Source organism: Anoplopoma fimbria, chromosome 13, assembly GCF_027596085.1.
Source record: "Anoplopoma fimbria isolate UVic2021 breed Golden Eagle Sablefish chromosome 13, Afim_UVic_2022, whole genome shotgun sequence".
Classification (NCBI taxonomy): domain Eukaryota; kingdom Metazoa; phylum Chordata; class Actinopteri; order Perciformes; family Anoplopomatidae; genus Anoplopoma; species Anoplopoma fimbria.
The window spans coordinates 1192284-1213796 of record NC_072461.1 but is presented as its reverse complement, the minus strand read 5'-3'; the positions used below and the strand labels follow the sequence as shown (position 1 = coordinate 1213796).

Here is a 21513-nt window from a genome sequence, read left to right as displayed (position 1 = left end):
AATTTAAATTTAATTGAGGCTGTGTGTTGAATAATTAATCTTTTTCCCAGGGAACACAGGGCGCACTGGACAACCCAATGCTGAGAGCCCAGAGAGAGAGACACAGAGGCAGAAGGAGAGGGAGAGAAACAGGCAAAGATGGAGGAAACACAGCAAGTTGTGCTGCGCCAGCCCACGCCACCATCCCATGAACCCTGCCAGAGCCCGACCCACAATACAACACAGTCAGGGCATGATGTCATCCGCCACACTATCACCCCGGTAACCGGCCTACGTGTGCGGGTTTGTGTGCAGAAGGGAATAAAGAAATCAACCTTTCAACGACAAATGGGAGAGTGTGGAAAAAGGGCAAAGCCAAAAAAAAAAAAAAAAAAAAAAAAAAAAAAGGACGGATCAAAGGAAGATACCACAAGATGATGGTCGGGATTTTTGCTGCTATTATTGTTGTTGTTGGGGTACAAAGCCATTACAAAGAGGAGCGTTTAACGTCTGTCTTTAATGCTTGTATCAGTTAGCCCCCCCCCCCTCATTCTCCTCCTCCTTCTCTCCTTCCTCTGTAGGTATTTCAGTTGGAGGCGTCTCCTTAGATCTGTGCCTTTTAATGCTGACTGCCGCAAATCTTTTGAGGCCGACTACAAAAGCAAGCTGGCAGTAAACTTTTCCCCCTGAAGGAGAAAGAAGGGGAGTGCTGTTTGGGATAGCTCCACTCTGGGGAATCTCCTCCCCGACACGGGCTGATCTGAGGACGACACCTCTGCCCCCCCCCGTTGCAACTGGCCCCAAAAAAAACACACACACACACACACACCTGCAACAGCGCTATAGGCTCATGCGTGATCGCCGTGGCTACGTGTCGACTGGCTCTGTCCATGTAGATGAAGGGTGCTTTAATGTATTATGGTGCATGTTTATGATGTGCCTTGCTGCATGCATTACAGCACATTGCATTTCTAAACACAATATTGTGCATAATCGTAGTCGTTTTATTGCAACAGTGCTGTCAGGCTGCCGGCTGCCCGTGCAGCAACAGCAGCGATTCTGGTTTTCAACCCCCCACCCCCACCCCACCCCCTCTCTCTCCCCCTCTTCCTCCCATCAGCCCTCTCCGGGTATAAGGCAGCTCCCCTCCATTGTTGATCTGACTCTGGGCTCTACATTGCTGAGGTGGCGGATTTTGGCGGAGAGATGCCTCTGTCAGGAACGTGCTTATCCTCTCGCTCTAGCCACCCTCTTATACATAAAATATCAAACATCTGAGGGACAATATGCTGACCTGCTGTGACCTCCACACATGCGTACACACACAAAAGGGAGCACACTCACAAAGACGCACGCAAAACACACACACACACACACCGAGGAACACAGAGAAACACACACACGCATGCACAGATGAATGCTGGCATACAGTGCACACACACACACACACACACACACACACACACACACACACACACACACACACACACACACACACACACACACACACACACACACACACACACACACACACACACACACAAACGCTCAGAGACTCAAGTCGGCTCACATCCCCCACTCGTACGTGCCTTGACTTTTTTCCATCAACACCGCATCCCTCAGATGATGTATTTGCGACATCTGCCGGCGTTCGCTATATTCATGGGTACAGAGATACAAAGCGTGTAGGAGAGAGAGAGAGAGAGCAGAGAAAAAGAGCCGTGGTTGGCTGAGATGGCAGAGCGACTGAGGGATATCCAGACAAAAAAAGAGCGGGTTAGTGCGAGGGAAAGTACCCCCAATCAGGGGGCATAGACGGACGGATTCATTGGTAAATATACAGTTGCGCGCCGTAAAGCCGCAAGCACCTCGAATTTGACAGCAAAAGGCTTGGGTACCCCCTAGTGGGCGCCCACTGGCAATCTGGAACTTTTGGCGTTGTGGGGGTGTGGCAGAGCCGCCATGGGCTGCCATGAATCCATAGGGGTCAGAGGTCAGCCTTCTTGAGTTGCGGTGACATCATGACAATGGGACACTTCTAGAGCCTCAGAAACACAAGCTGATCCATTCTGCTGAGGCGAAGGCACCAGGCCCCTCTTTTCCCACACTTTCACACCCTCTGCCAGACAGGGAGAGAAGGAGCGAGAGAGAGAGAGAAGAGGGGTGAATGTGCAGGCCTCACCCCCAGAACCCCCGCCCTCCCACCCACCATCTCTCTTTCTTTCTCTCCCTCTCTTTCTTTCAGGGGCTAGATTAAAAGAGATGGCTTAATTCTGTCTAATTATCTACCCTAACCCTCTCCCTGCTTCCTCCCCCTCTTTTTTTTTCTCCCTCTCCCCATATCTCAGTGTGTGGATACTAATTAGCTGATGTGAATTGTATCTACTACACTAATATAAAAGAAGAAAGAAAATTATATTCCTGCCTTTAAAAAATTTGCACAATTGTATCACCGGTATAAACTTGAATTTCTTTTTCTCCCCACTGAGCTAGAAATAATCCAGCAGTGTACCCGTCTTTTCTGTGGACCAATCAACACTATGATGACTGATGATATTCATCACACATTATCAAATTGCTCAAATTATTGCAAGACATAGGGGGAAAGAAACGCTGGTGTAAATGCCCTAAACACTGAACGGCTCTGTTGACTAGACCAACAGCAATCTCAGCATTAGAAAAACATTTGATACATCACTCTAACTGCATTAGCTCAACAACCAACAATACATTTTCCCTCGCATGTTCATTTGCTTTATGTAATAGCCCACTACTGCAATCTCTGCGTGCGTGTGTTTGTATGTATGTAAGCGTGTGTGACTGCATGCACGTTACATAAGCAGAAATCACATTAATGAGATCATACACTGGTGTTGAAAGTGCTAATTAGTTGCCAGGCTGAGGGTGAGGAAACTAGGCAAGGATCCTAGTGACTTCAACCATTGTTTCCTAATCCCCTCCACACATTCATAATTCATTCCATCATGGACGGCGATGATACAGCGCCGCTCGTTTTGTCTCTTTTTCTTTCTATCTGGTTGGGGAGATGATGGTTTTCTTTTTTTCCCCCTCTTTCCTTCTTGCTGTGAGGTTTCACTGCGATCATAATAAAATGTGCGAGCGAGGGATGTTCGCCTCGGGACCCAGCTGTCGGGCCACTTTGACAGCTTCATTTGTGGTGTCGCTCTTTGATCCTTCCTGTCACTGATATCCAACGCCACTGAACATACATTTGCCCCCAAACCCAAATAAATAAATAAGTACTGAACTGGCAGTGCAGATCCAAGTAAGGAGATTTTCAAGCTACTTGGCTGTTTGCTACATCTGCTGTGAACTCACTCGCCTCCACCCCCCTTTTTTGCTCTCCCTCTACTGTGGCGACGCATCGACACCCTCAGGGCTGATCCCTTTGTAAATGCTCTCTGACACACACCCACCTACCCACATACACACACAAACAAACGCACACCAACACACACACAACCCTGTACAGAAATAACTGCAGAATCACTCCCAACACTAACTCCCTTTGCATCTAGTGCATATTCCCAAAGTGCACCATTACTGCACGTAAGGAAGAAAGGTGTTGTTAAGATATGGAGAGTGAGGTGCAACACTAAACAACAGAAAAATACAGATACACCTGGCATGATGTACGGGTTAGGTTACGATACAGAGAAAAACAGATAGCAGGAGGGAGAGCCGGAGGGGGACTGATTATGATCGGTGCTGTCAAGTCTGAGATGCTGAGATGACGGAGATATCAGCCATATCTGCTCTCAGTGATACAGATACAGAGAGACAGATATCAGCCCACACCGGCCTCCCACTACATGGACGCAACCACCTCAAGAGGAAGTGATGAGCCAACGCAATCCAGGGCTGCTACTGTATGAAAATGGCAAGTTTGTGTATTGAAAATCGTAAAACTATTTAATTTCTTATTCTTAAGAAACAAATGTTGAGCATGTTAATGGTTAACAGACAAAACATTGGCATTTGGGATGTAACAATACAGACATACACACATTATCGACATAATGGAAAACGTTGGTAATGAACTTATTTTCAAAGTAATTGAACGTATCTGCAAAATGTTCATTGATGAAGACTTTTTAATTTGTTTTCCCTCCAATATAGCACCTCAAGCATGAGTCAACATTTTAGTATTATGTTTGGGAAGTCATAGCACTTGGTTAAGGTTAGAGAGAAGTCATACGCTTGATTTGATACTAAAATCTTAACAGTGACTTGAAGCACAATCTCTCCATAATTATAACTAAAGTGCTTTTGTTGCCTAAAGCTAACTGCACATGAGACTAACGATGACAACTCCTGCCTCCTGTGTCAAGTGCTTTGTATGCCCACCATCTACCACAACCTCCACCCTACAAGATGTGTGTGCTACAAGCGCATCAGTTCCCTCACTAGAAAAAAATGTTCCTCGTCAACATAATTCAGGCATCCATTATGTTTCAAATCAATTGTAACAGGAAAAAACAATATTAGTAGATACACACGATTTCTAAGAGTCAGGGTTGATTGAGATTTCAACAAGAGATGTGAAATAGCAGACATTGTTGTGAGACTCTGCTGACTGACTATCCTATTGGCTCTGTCATAAGTTTCTTTTTTGATGTGAAAGGCAGGAACCCAATTTGCCCTGCTGCAACCATCTGAACTCTGCTTATCTGCTATAGCATTAGGTTTTCACCAACAGAAAAAGCCTCACTCCTAAGCTTTCACAATCACTCACAAGATCTAGGTGCCTGAAATACAAAGCAGTTTTTTTCCCATTGTTGGTACCGCGAGTGCACGGATATCTTAATAACTATTCAAAAACATTCAGATTTGTATTCTTAAAATCTATCATAGAAATACCCACATGCCACTTGGGAAAGACTAACTCTCAACCAAACCATGCATAACAAATTCATCACCTAAGAAATAATATATTCATCCATTGTTACAACTTTTTTAGCAAGGATATGTTTAGTCCCAGTAACGCTCAGATTCACATCACATACACTAAATATATTCATGGAGAACATCCTTGAAACGCCTTGACTGTTTATAGGCTCAGAGATTATAGCAGGCATTTTGACCTCTCAATCAGGCATGTGGGCATCAAAACTACAGCCCGTACACATACTGTCTGCGACGGGGAATAGGCCTTCCAAGGCAGAAAAAGAGGAGAAAAGAGATATTGGTGCAGCCCAACTTTTACTTTTTTATTCTTAGGGATCTAAGAATGTATGTGTGTGTGATGACAAGATGGAGAAGAGAAATAGAAAAAGCGAGGGCAGGAAGGGACACACCTTGAGAGAAAGTGAGGATAAGAGGGAGGATGGAGATTTGCCACCTTTAAACTTCCACTCCTTCGTTAGATGTGCATAAGTACTGGAGAGGGAGCTGGTGGCAGGCGACAGTATATGGAGAGCACTGGGAGAGGCTCAACTTGAGTGGAAGAGCAAAAAAAACTCCAAACATCCAGACTCCTTTATGAGACTGTGTAATAAGCAGAAAATGGATAGACACCTGTAAGGTGCATATGAAGGATAGTGGAAACAGAAAGGCCACAGAGTGAGGCTAACCTTCAGAACAGTGAGGGGCAGAGGGAAGGTCTACCACACTGTGATAAGAGGGGCTCCTTCAAAGGGCTGGAGGAGGAACACTCAGACAGGAGGGCTAGGCAGGCTGACTGATTGCAAGATACAGCCCAAGGGTCACACTCTGACACAGTGAGGGCAGATATACTGGACACACACACACACACACACACACACACACACACACACACACACACACACACACACACACACACACACACACACACACACACACACACACACACACACACACACACACACACACACACATACCAGGTGCACAAGACCCACCAATTCAGACACATGCACAAACGCCCTATACCCCTCTGACCAGCTCTTCCTAATTACAAGTCAAACTCAAGATGAAGAGAAGACATATTACAAAACAGATGGAGTGATAGGAGGCCAGATAGGAAGAGACAGTTCAGGGAGGCTCGACAGTAATCTAAATGTCCTTTCCCATGATTGTCATTGGCATTCTTGTAGACTGGCATGTAGCAGTACAATATGTCAAATAATACCACTCACCGTTCAGTCAACTGTAAAGGGTAGACCTGTTTCCATAATGTCATAAGGAAAAAAACATCTAAAAAAGATGCTTCCAGCAAGCCTAGGTCCTGCATCCAAAGAATCCATCAAGATCACTAAATGTCTCCGGTGGCAAATTCAATCAAACAGACTGTTCTTAACAGTCATGACAAAGCAATACTAAGGAAAACAAAGATCTGTTTTTTTAAAAGAAATGACAAGGAGAAAGAATTGATTCCTGCAGAGGCAATTCACCTCAGGAAAAATTCCAAAGCTTTCCCTTTATGTTTCAATTTTTTGTCTTTCCCTCCTTCCCCTTTTTCTTTGTCTTCTGTCAAAAACAACTTGGGCTAACATCGCAAGCTGTCACATCAAGGCCATCCCCTGCATCTTACAAAGGGGAGAATTCTGCAGTTGGATGGAGCGGCAAAGCTCTCAGACACCCAACCACCGTTTACACACAGGAGGTGTAAAGACTGAGGAAAGAAAAGGCTTTTTCTATTTGAACCAGAGTTTGTGCCCTGAGGACAAACCCATTATAGCACCGCAAAGGAGGTTTTCTATGCAATAACTGAACAAATAGATATGGATGAAATGCTCAGGGTAGTAGGAGATCTAAATTCCAACCTTTTAAGCTATTTAAAAACAATGTAAGAATTTGAAGCATTGAGGGTCTTTTTTCTCCCAAATGATTGTGGTGTCACATGATTGTTATCCGCCATGTACAGCACAGTACGTAAGGAGGACTTGCTTACCAACCACCTCTGAACAGGGCTACGATGTAGCTGCATCATGATCACAACCCAGTGCTTTAACACAGTCTTTCATCATGTCTGAGTGGACACACACACTCACACACACACACACACACACACACACGCTTTCAATATCACCAGATGCTTTCAACTATTAACATCATAGAAGCTGGATAAGTGTGCCCCCTCTTTTGCAACAACCACTGGGGAGGTGAGAGGCCTTGTAGTCAACATGCTGAAAGACTGCTCAATGATCAAAGACTCAGAAAAACATAAACCATGATGGTTTCTCTGAGAAGATAGGAGAGAGGGACAGCCAGAGCAGGTAAAGGCTTAAAGAGTTGAAAGAAACATATAGTAAAAATCCGCAAAGGTGGGGGAAACAGAGAGTGAGAGGCAAGGTGAAGGAAGAGTGCAAGCCTACACTTACCATTTGCCACTGATACACAGCCTACCTGCTCTCCACATTTACAACGTGTGCTGATGTTGCTTGCTTGGATTATAATTAGAGTTGTTATAAATTAGTTTTTAAATACATAATTACTGAGGATTTGTTAATAATGTTCTTTTGGATTCCTGAAAATTAGGTTTGTGCTAATTGTGCTTTAATTATTGTGACAACAATGCATTTGTTAATTTTATTGCACTGAAAAGTGTTGGATAAGCTTTGCACAAAACAGTATTGCTACAGCAAAATGTAAAGACATGATGAAAATGATATCATACAAGTGAGGAAGTCAGTTTGACATGCAAAACCATGATATTGCAGCATGGTGGGATGGTATTGGGCATAAAGCACAATTAGCTAATTCTGGTTCAACATACTGTCATAACTAACCTTAAGCATGGTAAGATATAGAGTATAACTTAAATTCTTACACCTCTTGCAAGAATGTCAATTGGCTGTCTAAAAGTTCTGCTGACTCAAGACATACTGTACGCTCAAATCAGAATTTAGGAATCAACTCTAATTGATAGGAATCAATAAGCACAATCTGAATCAGAGTCTTTAAAATCAAAACAGTACCCAACCCCTCACTGCAAACTTCAATGTCTATGGATTCGAGGTAGTGAAGGTATGTAAAAGTAGGACATGCATGAACCAATAACAGCTGATGAGAGCCATGCAGTATACAGGAAAGGAGAGGAGAGGAGAGGAGAGGAGAGGAGAGGAGAGGAGAGGAGAGGAGAGGAAGAGGATGAAAACAGAGGGATGATTCCAGTTGTTCCAGAATTCGCTCTAGCTTTCTATAGATTTGTCAAGACAAGTGTCCAGACAAGTGCACCTCTGTGCTTACCTGTAATGGCACAGGGGCAGGAGGGAGGGACAGACTATTTCAATTCAGTGAAAGCGTGTCTGAGTAGGTCTAAGTGTTGGTGTGTGTTTGTGTGTGTGTGTGTGTGTGTGTGTGTGTGTGTGTGTGTGTGTGTGTGTGTGTGTGTGTGTGTGTGTGTGTGTGTGTGTGTGTGTGTCTGTAGAACAAGACAAAGAAAGAGAGAGAGAGTGATGAAGAAAGGCAAAGAAAAAGTGGAAACAAGTGTAGAGAGAGCTTGTGGACAAAAGGTGGAGGCACAGAGTGCAAAGATGACCACATTAGAATATAAATCCAGGGCCTCGGGGCACTCTTGGCACTTAAAGAGCCCCTAAAGTCAAGTGTCAACTATTATGTGCCATCAGTGGTGACACAGGGTCACTGTGCAGGACGGATGAGGTCAGTAACGGTGCTCACCCTCTCTCTGAACATGCACCATTAAACAGTCCCACAGTGTACAAAAAGGACTAGCTGTCATTTGGGTGGAAAATAAGCTTTGCGGTGACAAGAACATCTACCCAGTTTTTTACACAGGATTTCCTTGTAAGGGATGAGACACTTTCTCTGATATTCAATTAGGTGAACAGAGTCAATATTTGCATTCACACATTTAGCTAATGATATAATATTTTACATAATATGCAACATGTGCATTAAAGGCAGTAACATTTACAGATGTATCTCATTTCCTCCGATTAAATATCAAACAGCTCCAAATAAAACACATAGGCAACATGCTGAATGTATAAAATGGCTCAGTTGTTTGCTGCTAAACCAGCTCTGTAATTACCTGAATGATGTTGTAATTGCTGCATGTTCTACTCTTAATATTACTCAATGCTTTAGCAGCCCTCCAAGTGAGATTGATTGGATAAATCAGTCGGAATTATGGGAAAACAGGAGGTCTGCCAATCAGCGATGTGTGAGTGAGTTTCTGTGTGTGAATGGGGACGTGCCAGCACATGAGCACATGTACATGGTTTTTTCGGAAGTGTGCACATCGATATGTGTGTGTGTGAGAAAGTATATAGGGCTGACAGCTGGGCTTGTTCAAAAGGCTTACCGAGCATTCTGCCTGTTTGGGAAGCAACAAGGGCACAGTCTATCTGAACAGGGATCTAAAACCTGTGTCAACAGCATTGTACAACTGGTGTAAACAGCCACTGAGTAAACATGCTTTCATTCACATACCAATGGAGAAGCAGCTCTGATTTATTTTAGTATAATACGCTACAGTATTAGAGTTAAAAAGAAGATAACAAAAAGACAACTGTATTTGTTGCAGGGCAAACAGAAAGGGTTAATAAAGACTAACGCTCCAATTCAGAGAGACAGCATTTGTGTTTTCATGTTGTCATTTGTTGTGTGTGTTTCCAGTCTTTAGTGCTGGTATGTGTGTGTTTGTGCGTGCAGGTATACTATGTTGGCGCTTGCCGTTTGTGCATGTGTGTACTCGAGTATGATGCTGCACTGCATGTGTGTTGACATGTGTGTCAGTCCATCAGCATGTCGGCGTCACAGCCCTTCACTAAATCCCAGATTAACAGTGACAGGCAGAGATCCCTCTAATTATCTCTTCCTGGACCACATGCAAATGGCAGAGTGAAGCGTAGAGCAGTGATTGGCTGGGGCAGCCTGGGCGCTGCCGACGGGCTAATGAGCCTGGCGACAGGATACAACCTCGTGATGTACCACCGAAACAAAACCTCACCGTCACACACGTTCACACAGGAGCGCACACACACAGACATTATGTTTCAGGCATTTAGATGCATGATGCCCTTTTTGAGAATGACTTACACTGAATGAGTATAGAGAAGTCTTGAACATGATATGTAGCAAAAACAAAATTTAGCTCTTATGCTTTTTTCCAATCTCTTTAAGCTCTTTGCTGCAATGGTGCATCAGCACACACAATGCAACTACACATTAACATTACCTTTATAATTGTCTCTTCATGTGTTGAATTACTATTACTCATTCGATTACTAGCAATATAAATACCAAAACATTGAGTTTTACAGTATAATTCTTTAATACACTCATCAAACAAACATTCTGAAAGCTAGAAGCCTAACTCAGCATCACCTCCAGAGGGTCTGAATAAAGATGGCACATGGAATAGAATGGTAAGAAAATAATGGACTGGAACAGACGGTCACAGTCTGGCTCTCGACAATGGACTGCTGTAGTCAGCTAAAAAGTCAACTCAGTAAATCAGCAGGAAACATGGCAACAGCGTCAAACAGTCCACCGTGTCTTGAACTGAGTCCCAGTCCATCTTAACTGGTTGACAAAACTGGTTCCAGGGGCAAAGCATTGAATTATTTTGCTGACAGAGCCTACAAAAACAAATACCCAGTGGACAAACTACTATTTCTAAGCAAAAGTTTCTACAAAGTTCCCAAAGTCCGTTATGGTAAAAAAAAATACATGATGGTATCAAGTGTAGTTCCTAGTATCTCAGCGGAAATTGTGCTGTAACAATACTATGTTTTTGTGTTTGCAGTGATATTTCATTTTTAGATAATAAGAGACATTTATACCACTAGGCTCACAATGACAGCCCATAATTTCACTCAATTTGATGTGGCAAGGCTCAATTGGTATTTTCTTGAGACACTCATCATTTTGAGTAAGCTGTAGAAGAGATGATAGATTCTAGCCAGGCTGTCATTTATTTTGTCTTCTAATTTTCAAAATGGAAAACAAAACAAAAGTGTTAAATAGGCCATAAAGTTGCTGAATCATCTCATACAGTATTTATATGAACCTGTTTTAAATAGCTGCGCATAAGGTCCATGTAGCAAAACATGATCTTGCCAGAGAGTAGTTCTGCTTTGTGAGGCTCCAACTGGTGTCATCCCCAAAATTCTGGCATATAACAACAGAAAATCATCCCGTCCACCACCAATTACTAATACTGAGGACAAAGCGTGGCTTCCTATTGACGTGTGGAGCTCTGTCTTTATATTTGTACCATTAAAGTACCCCAGTGTATTTGGGAAGTCTTGTGACTTGCCATTTTTAATCAGGAACGGGTGGCTTTGATTTGTTCCTGTTCCATCCAGCATTTCTCTCCATCCTTGGAGGGCTTTGCAGCAGATTAAGTGGTATTTTCATTTAGTTCTGGTGTACAAGGTCTTCCAATTATTTATCCATCCAAAGATGGAAGTTGGAACAATCATTTACCTTATGAAATGATCTGGAATCCTAATATCTGTGAAAAGGAGGTCAGGTGAAACTGCAGGAAGTTCACAATACACAAGGGATAACCAGATAATCCTGTTGAAAAGCTTGCCTTGTGGCATAAGCGCAGACAATCCTGTCAGTGAATATAGCGATATTATTGTAACTATTGTTAACAATTGTAACCAATTCAAACCCTTTGGGAGTGGAGATTGCAGCTGCGAAATGGTTTGAATGTGATATGTGATATAATAACCAGAAATAGTAATAGATAATTTACACATGGCTGCATATCCATAAAGGATAATAAATTTCACTGCTGAATGTGACCCTGACTCTATACAAAGGAAATGACAGGCCAAAATGTTACTTTGTCAGCACAGACACATAGAGCTGGACAAAGTGAACACATATTCCTAGGCTTAACCAATGTAAAATGATTGCCCCTCTATCAACTTCCATACTGTAGCATAATTAATTAAAATCCATTAAGTTAAAAGAGAATCTGGATAGACGAGGTTAGAAACAAATATATTTTCACCTGTATTACACCTGAAAGTACAGAGAGCAAAGCAATGTGCCGTAATGACGGATGTCTTGTGCCTCTAGAATGGTTTGACCATGACCACTCTCTGAGAAGATAGATATGCCTCGACCCTCCCGATCGTTTTTAGAGAGACAAGACAAATATTTCAAATGTATCACACCGAGGCATCACGCTAGAGGTTAGAGGAGGTAAAGGGAGACTGAGAGATAAATACAACAGAGGGGAGAAGGTAGAGAGAGAGCGAGAAAGAGAGGGACAAAAAGAGGGAGAGAGAGGTGGGGGAGTAAAAGTGCGGCCTGCCTGCCTGGCTGACAGTTGACTCTGTTGGATGTGACTTTCACAGTCTGCTGGCGGTTTGTGTGGAAGCCATCACATCTGTGACTGGCCGTTTGATTAATGAGCCTCTCAGCTTGTCTGTGCAGTTTGAGGAGGGGCCACGGCCTTATCCCAGGCATCACTGATTTATTCGCCTTTGGAGCAAACCTCCAAATATCACACACACTGAAATATAAGAGCGAACATTCACACACATGCGGCCAGACACATGTACGCCCTCCATGATATGCATACAGTATACAAGCTGGTGCAGTGCAGATGCGTACGCACACAGGCAGGCTTTGGAAAGTGACTTGTGCGCACCGCCACCTGCTTAGGGCTAATGAAAACCTCAATGTGTCAGTGCTGTCCAGGGGTAGCGGAGACAAAACACACCATGTATAACCAAGCAGACAAAAGATGTATTCTGTCTCAACCAACACAAACTCCCATCCCTAGCTGTCAGTCAGCAGAGGGGACACACACAAGGGGATCGACGAGAGAAGAAAGAAGCCCTTCCTCAATGACACATCACACTCTCCTGATTTTCAAAAGTGACAAGTCTTTTGAATTTCTGGCCTCGCAAGACGGAAAGCCTGATGAAGGCTTGAGAGCGTTTCTTCTTGTTTTTTTGGCAGCGGCAGCCATGAAATGTCACTCTGGCTAACCTTGAAGCTCTTTCTCTCCTGTGTTGTTTAATGCTTCCAAGACTAGGGCAACCAACTGCTCAAAATGGTACCCTAACATCGTCCTATAAGTCAGATAAATGATTCCAGAAATACTTCCAGGTACATAAATGTGCATTAGTATGCACTTACCCTCTAACAGACATGCTGATGTACTCAACTGCACGCACGCACACGCACACACACACACACACACACACACACACACACACACACACACACACACACACACACACACACACCACACACACACACACACAAAGCCCCACCAACCACAAGCACGCACCCCCTCATTCCCTGAAGCGTAAAGTAAGACCATTAATCCAGACACACAGAGATCCAGCTTCTCCCCAGGTTGATCAGCGTCCGTGGAGGAAGACGAACATTCTGACATATTTGTTTTTATTTTATTCCCTGAGAAAAAGGCCTGCCATATGGCAGAGCCCAGGAACAGATGGCTATTGCCCACTTCCTGAAAGCACAAGCGTCTATCGCTGCAATTTAAGGAGCCGCTCAAGCAAGAGAATGCCACAGACTGGCATTTTTCCACAAACTGCTATTGTTATGGACCTGAGGGGTAACGGCAACAATGAGACAATGCAGAGGAAATGCTTTAGTGTTCAGTAGTTACAGTGTAGCTTACCATATTAAGCTACAAAAGCTATGGGTCAATGCTGTTAAGTCTCTCTTCCTGTCAATGTGTGTTATAAAATCATGAGAAAGAGTGCTTACTCTGAACATTAGCAGTAAAAATAGCAAAAAAACACATTATATTTAACTTAACCTTTACTGTTGCCCAATAATTTACGATTTCCTGGTCAATGTATGAAGTCTGTTGTCCCATGCTGGTTCTGGGAAACGGAACCTGGAGCAGTGGACCAGCATTGTATATGTAAGCATGAATGTCCTTGGATGATATTAGGTCCTTATGATGGAGTGGAGGAGGCGCCCTGTGACACATCAAGCTTCATCTCTCATACTTGGCTACCTGTTATCAACCAGGTCAGGAGACCTTCTCTGACATACAGACACAAGGAAAGTGTGTCAAAAAGTCACCTTGGCAGATGACAGTTAAAATGTGACTTTCCTCCCTAGGGCAATGCTCCATACTTCTTTCAGAGATTTGCTTCATTTTCTCAGATGGGACAGAAAAGTGACAGAAAGGCCTGGTTTATGAAGGCCTTGTAACACAAAATAAGAAAGAGGAGGGCCATCATTACTTTAATTAACTCCAACACAGTGCATAGGGTTTGTGTTTCTTTTCACTGCTCCATACTTAAGCATGCTGTGAAAGAGTAACAAGTGTTCACCAAAGAAAAGAGGATTTCAAAGGGTCACCAAGGAAAAACAGAGTTTGAATAGATCACTAGTTTAAGAGAAACTATACTATCAGTTGTCACTTAGCACCTTGACGGCATGCTTCTACAGTACAACGGCTCATAATTCCAAATCATTTCAATCCATAGATCATGACAATTACCACAAAAACCTTGGTGAATAATTTGTTCAAGGTGAAATGTCAAGCGCATATTTAAACTGGGTATGTAATGTCATTGATTCTGGCTTTTCAGGAAATAACCTTGATTTAAAGCTACTACAGATTCATAATAAAGGAACTGAGTGAATACACATCAGTATGGTTGATCCAATTGAAGTCTGCTATTCGCCTTGATTACTTTAAGATGTGGTATTTCTTTGGTATTCTTCTCTTTCAACTGTACAAATATATCATAGTCTATAGGTCTACAACCTGTTTCCAAAGGGATGCCTTTTATATCATTGAGTAAACGGACGACTTCTGGCTAAGTGACATATTCAATGGACAAATTCTGAGTTTTTTCTCCTTGACGCTTGGCCATTGTTCTATTATCTCTGGTTGTTTTAACTGCATACTTTTTTTCAGAGAGGGAAACACTGTGCATATAGCTTTGTGTTCAGGTCTTTTTAAAGGATAACCATTTCCTTTAGTTTGCATCACAGAATTGAATAAAACACTGAGATAAATTGTATTTATATATTTTTAAAGATTGTCTAACACCCCTTAAAATCAAAAAGGCCTTGCAACCCCCTGTGAAGCTTAAGAGATCCCTAGTGGGGGTCTTGATCCCCAGGCTGGGAACCAATGGACTAAGTGGCATGATTTACATCTAGAAAGATGTTGAGATGATTAAAATGGGGTTATGAAAACAAATGTGTAAGAAGCAAGGAATCAGAAAACCCAAAGCAACAATGATAATAAAAATACTTTCTATGGAAATTTGAAATAAATAAAAGACTGTATAGATACAATTATATATTCTGTATTGACCTGCACATGTGTGTACAACTAGGCTAGAGCCTCAGTCTGGCTTTCAGTCAACCAGTTATCCTCCCAGTCAGTCAGTCCATCATCTATACATCACGAGACCTGCCATCAAAAAAGACCAACAGGCTAGTCAGCCTCCTAGCCATTGAGTCAAAATACCTTTCAGTCTGTCATAACTCCACCTAAACAATTACACTAATGGCTGCCTCTTACTGTACATCCATTGTGCAAACCAGTCAGTACCTAACCAAGCTGGTCCACCAGTTAATCAGCCATTTAGCCATCAAATAAACAGGCTAAAAAGTTAGCCTGTTTATAAGTCGTCCATCTATCCATTCAAACTTCCAGCCTGCCAGAAAGCCAGGTCAGCCAGTCAGCCAGTCAACCCTGGGGGTCCTAGGGTGGTATTAATCAGTCTGGTTTCTGCTGAAAAGCTCAATCTGCAGATGATGGATGATCCGTCGTGCTGAGGGAACCAAAGTGACAGGTGACAAAGAAGGACACACACACCTGTATAAATCCACTCTCCCTCCTGTCTGGCTACACTGTCAAGGTAGCAGGGTGAAAGTGTATGTATGTGTGTGCGTGTTTATGTGTGTGTGCAGGCGCAAGTGTCTCAGCATGTGTCCTGCTCTGCTAATGAAGTCATCTGAACAGTGATTTAACAGCCCTGGTGTAAAAGCCTACCGCCCTTAACTCATAGCCTTGCTCCATTAGAATGTGATATAAACCCCCGGCACAATAACTGTCCTGCCACTGTAACAATATATAGGGGGCCAATGGGCCACACTGCTAACTCACAGTCAAGGGAGTGAAAAATATATTGGCTGTGTACAGGGAAGGGAAGTCGTTCAAGGAGAATAAAACTCATGAGACAGAAAATACAGAACATCACAAGGTCACATTGACGGGTGTTTTTATACAGTACGAGACAACGTCATTACTATTAACATTGTCAAGAGTGCAAGATTATATCTTCTGGTTTGTCCAGCAACTGGAGGGAGTAAAAGAGTAATTGTTGTGAAGCCTCTGTGAAAACAGCCAAGGGCACTTCAGTCTGCGGTTACACAGAAAGCATTATCCTTATCTGCACTAACAAATGGATCATACAATCCAACATCAGTGTGCTTATCCAGTGAATGGTCTTCCATAGCTTGAGAGATATTTTTGAGTCGGAGATGGATCTGAGGAAAACTTTGACAGCTTACATGTCGCCAGCCGTGAAACTAACTTCCTGCTCTGTGCAAGCGTCTCAGGCAGAACCAAAGCCTTTCTCCAAATCCTCCATGAAATCTGCTCCTCTGGCCCAACAAAGAGAGGCTAATGAGGCAAATGGCAGAATCTCAGACACTTTGATACTGTGAGATTAGGGTGAATTATATAACCTTTACTCCCTCCAACTCCCATCCTTCCTCATACTTTTTGGTGCCTTGTCAGTATTGACTGCTCTCTTTCTATCTCTCTCCGTGACACTCACAATCTCAAACTGCATCCAATCTCTTCAATTTTTTCCCTCTTCTTATCTGACTTCGTATCCACTACATTCAGTTTCTATTCATGTATGCCCCAACACTAATTTGGCTCCGTCAAGCAATGACAGTATCTGTTTTAACATGCAACAAAGCAGCATATAAGGAGAGGAAGAATTGAGTGTGTGTGTGTGTGTGTGTGTATGTGTGTGTGTGGGACGAAGGAGTAGACGCATGAAGGCGATGAAGCTCGTCACAGCAGAGCACAGAGGCGGTACTTCACCCTTATTAGACCTGTGTCCTTGGCAGATGCAGAGCTTGCCCTTTGTTAGAAAGGTGTGTGTGTGTGTTACAATGGTGATGACTCAGAAAGGATTGGGCGTAAAGGCATGGAGACAAGGTGCAGTAGCCCTATGGCTCCCTGATAGCCGGTAGCGTGACAGATGTGAATGGAGAAGAGGGTACAGCCTGAAGTATTGCCATCTAATATGTGTCACATACCTGTATAAATATGTATGCCCTTTGCAGAGCAGAACAGTAGAGGAGGAGGGAAGGGGATGATGGGACAGGAGTGGTGGACTCACATTGAAAAACTCTTCAATTACATGACACTAAGATCTGAGTTAGCCCCTCTTTTTTACATCTTTAAGGGAAAAGGCCTGAAAAGTGCCTGAACAGCAGGCATGCCTCAATAAGTGAAATCTGCAAAACATTTTGTCCATTCAGACAGTCAGCCACACATGCATTAACAAAGACAGGATCCGATGATTCAACACACACAGGAAATCATAGCACTCCAATATCCTTTTTCCAAAGAGTTCTTTCCACAGCTCGGCCTCCTTTGGGGAAGCCACAGGAGCCCTTGGCCTTTGAACAAAGTGGAAGTTTGAACCTCTGATGAAGAGCTGCTAGGCTATATGATCCCCAATGACTGGAGCTTACGCCGAAGTCAAGTCAAATAGGGAATTTGGGGGTGGAGGGAAACTTGCCTCCGGAGTCCCAAGTGAACAGCTCATTTTGTACAGGTAAAGACACTACTGATGCAGCACAGGCCTCTTTGGAGCAGGGCTTTTGTTTCATAAAAGGACTGCTCAACAACAAAAACAAAGGATCATAATAAAAACATGAAAACACAAAAACTCACTCACACTTTCATTCGCATGTGCGTACACACAACTGTCTGTGATAGTGTGTATATGTAACAAATGAAATTAGTGTTTTACCTGTTCACCAGCAGAGTTTTGAAGGTGACCTGACTCATGCCCTGATATGCTGGCAGCAGCCTCAGCCAGTCCCATGCCCAATCGACCACTGCACTCTGTTGATGTATGAGGATAGGGTATTGTTAGTTATTAATCAGGGTTAATACCATCAGTGCATTACCGCTCCAGCTGGGACCCACTAACAAAAGAGGAAGGGGGTCCCCAGCACAGGCTACCGACACGAGGCGATCAATCATGTCCGCACAAGAAGGTTTTTATTCCAATAAGACAGCAATTAATTTATAAATCCATTTGGGGGGATGTAGCCATCATTTATAGAAAGATAAATCAATTTTGGGAGGGAGTCGTTACTCTTGTGACTGCTTGGCTTTTTTTCTTACCGTCTTCAATGGCACCTCGCCAGACATCCCCCCCTCCTCCTCTCTCTCTCTCTCTCTCTCTCTCTCTCTTTCATAAACACATACACATGTACTCACCCACACAAACACACTTGGCACTAGCACCATATTGGGAAAGCAAATAAAAATCTGATTGCTTTGATTGCCAAAATGTCACTCTTAACTCCAGGCTGAGTTTTATTGACAAAAGGAGGAGAACTCCACTTGTTCCCTCCATCCATCCATCCATCCCCCCTCTGCTCCTTCCTCACAGGTGATTGATGGATGTAACTTTTTTCCCCCCCTCCACCTTCCATTTTATTTGACAAACAACACAGGCACCTGAAGCGGAGAAGGCATTTTAATCATTCTCTTAATAGGGTGTTTCTATGCAAAGCTATGCAGCCTCCTGTGATAAGCCGAAAACAGGCCAAGTCTTAGGATTAAAACGTGTCTGTTCTAGAAAACAATAGCAGAATCACAGCTACATTACAAGGGATGTAATGTGTGTATAAAAACAGCAAATCTGGTTTAAAAAGTAAAAAACACAAACACCCAAGACTGTCTTGATGAAGTACTAGCTTCTGGTGATTGTTTTGTGTGATATCAGCCGTATTTCCATTGATAGTAGGAGAGAAATGAGGGGGAAAACTCTCACATTGAGCTAAAACTACCTGTAGCTAACCTTATCCCCTTTATGGAATGACAATTACCTGAAAAATCACGGTGGCACTCCTGGGGATACGTTTGGGGTAAGAGGGTATACGGTTCAAAGCCCCCAAGAAGGGCACTTTAAGACTGCACTCTCCTTTAACATTACTCTTTCTTTTATGGAAAATAAATTTTCTCTCATCTTTTCACCTTTACAGTGTGCTTTTCTTCCTGCCAGCCTAACTCCTGCCTGGAAAAAGCAGCGACCTATGGAGAATAGGAAAGCCGAGCCCCAGAAAGACCTGACAACTTCAGAGATTGCCACAGTATCCAGTTCGCTAGAGACTCAAACAGCTCCTAACCTTCAACATTAAGCTTTCTGGCCTCAGGAGGAAGTTAAAACGACACCGCCCTGTACAGTACAAGTACACCCACACAGTACAAAGTCTAGAGACATGAAGATGTTCCAATAATCAGGAGAATATCTAAGACATTTCATATAGCTAAAATAAATAATACATCCATGATTTGCATTCAAAATAAACTGTGATGATGACCTAAACATGCTTGACAAACCTGGTCTAGTTTCTTCTTGCCAATGTGGTCAAAGTTGTGAAGAGGATTGAAACCGTCAGTGTCCGCATGACTCTCACAGCCAAGGTCAAAGTTCATCGAGTGAGGAGGATTATTGGGCAAGTTTGTGCTTCCACTTAGTTTAAACATCAGTAGTTCCTGTGTCCAAGACGGAAGGGGAAAGAAAGGGCAAAAACACAAGAGACAGAGGAGGGAGGTTGAAGAAGACATCTTATGACTGACAGACTGACAATATGTTCAGTAAAAAAAAGGCTGACAAACTAGGACCAACAAGGAGAGCCAGAAACATATTTACAAGAAGAATTTCTTGCAACGGAGGACACTCAAGGTCATTCAGCATACAGCATACTGACATTATTGCATTATTTGTTTTCCGCTTGTGAAAATTATAACGCTCTTCTGAAAGTTTGTAATCCATGGACATTCACTTTCACTGACATAACAAAAGCACCAAGTTCAGACATGTTTTATATCGCACTTTTTTCTATACAATCATTGTAACAGGCAGAATGGTCTCCCTTTTTTTCTAATTAAATTTCCTAATTAATCAGCCTCACAAAAGTATAAATAACAAGAGCTGTTCAGAAACAGAGTAACGAAAACACAGTTCCTACCGTATATAGTGTGTGGATGCAGAGAAAGAGAAGGGTTTTCAGGACACCAGAACACTTTCGACTTTTGTTTCTGTAACCTTTGCTGTGGTTGCTTGGTGCAGGTGTCTTGCAAGATGTACAGTAAAAAGTAATGAGTGTGTGTGTGTGTGTGTGTGTGTGTGTGTGTGTGTGTGTGTGTGTGTGTGTGTGTGTGTGTGTGTGTGTGTGTGTGTGTGTGTGTGTGTGTGTACATGGGCACCCCTGTGTGAATTCACTATATTCCCATCCGTCAGCTTGACATGGCCTCTGAACCTCCTATCCCTCCACCTCACCGCCAGCCCGTTCTGTCCCTGACCTTTATGTTCCTGCTTCGACCTTGGGAGGGTAGAGATACTCGAGCCGCCAGGAGGGTAACCAAGAGCATACTTGGGAATCCCATACACATTCTATTAAAATGCTACACAGAGTTATAGCTGTTCACGGATCCCATCAACAGCAGCATAATGTATATGGTGCTTATGCTTGTGTTATTCTTCGTTGTGGTAACAGACAGTCTATAGGAGGACCATGTCTGTAATAATGACATGAGCACCAACCAGACCTGGTTTCTCCTTGCTCTTTAGACCACCCTATCACCGCACCTATACCTCCAGTACATTTATTATGCTGTGATTATCATGGAAGGCCTGGAATGCATTTTTTGTTTCTGATCATATTCTGCAAAAGCAATTGCCCATTCAAACATATTTCAACTAAAAATTAAGTCTGGTGATGATATATAGATTTCTTAATATCAACACATCCCATTAAAAGACCAAAACCAACAATTGATTAATTAGCCAAAGACTGATATAGTTTACTTCTATCTGCCATACAGCGCTGTTGTTGTCCAAAATCAATCAATTTTTTTAAACGTTTCAGTCAGCACTACCGTTTAATTGAGGGACGTCCTTCATTGCAATTAACATGGGCAGTGAAGTTTATTTTGTAATTCATCCCACATAGACATCTTGCCGCCATTACTAGAGCACCAAATCCGCAGCTAAAAATGGTCCCAAACAAAGACACTTTTAGTAATATTTACTAGAAAATTACAGTGTCCTACCTCTGTTTCTGAATGTTACAGAACGGAAATGGACTAATGCACCTTTGGTTTTGATCTTTTAATGCAATTCGTTGACATTAGTAAAAATACAGAATATTGCCAGCCTAAATTATATTTACCATTGAAAGAGCTACCAGTTAAAACAACTTGATGGCTCATAACACTTCTTATGTCTTTTTTTTACTTATTTCCAGGACACCACTCTCACTTTAAAAAACTTATTTTACCAACTGTGTTCTAAAACATCACTAAAGTCGCTGTCTATATAAATTTAC

The 21513-nt window shown here is 42.7% G+C and overlaps 1 protein-coding gene across 1 annotated transcript in view; it reads right to left on the bottom strand.

Annotated features, from left to right (window-relative positions):
• Positions 1–21513, bottom strand: part of kiaa0825 (KIAA0825 ortholog) — a 109177-nt gene that overhangs the window by 41732 nt on the left and 45932 nt on the right. The window contains exons 21-22 of the mRNA XM_054611421.1: positions 19523–19678; positions 17919–18013 (exon numbers count right to left, since the gene is read on the bottom strand). Coding sequence (XP_054467396.1) covers positions 17919–18013; positions 19523–19678 — 251 coding nt within the window. The remainder of the gene's footprint in view (positions 1–17918; positions 18014–19522; positions 19679–21513) is intronic.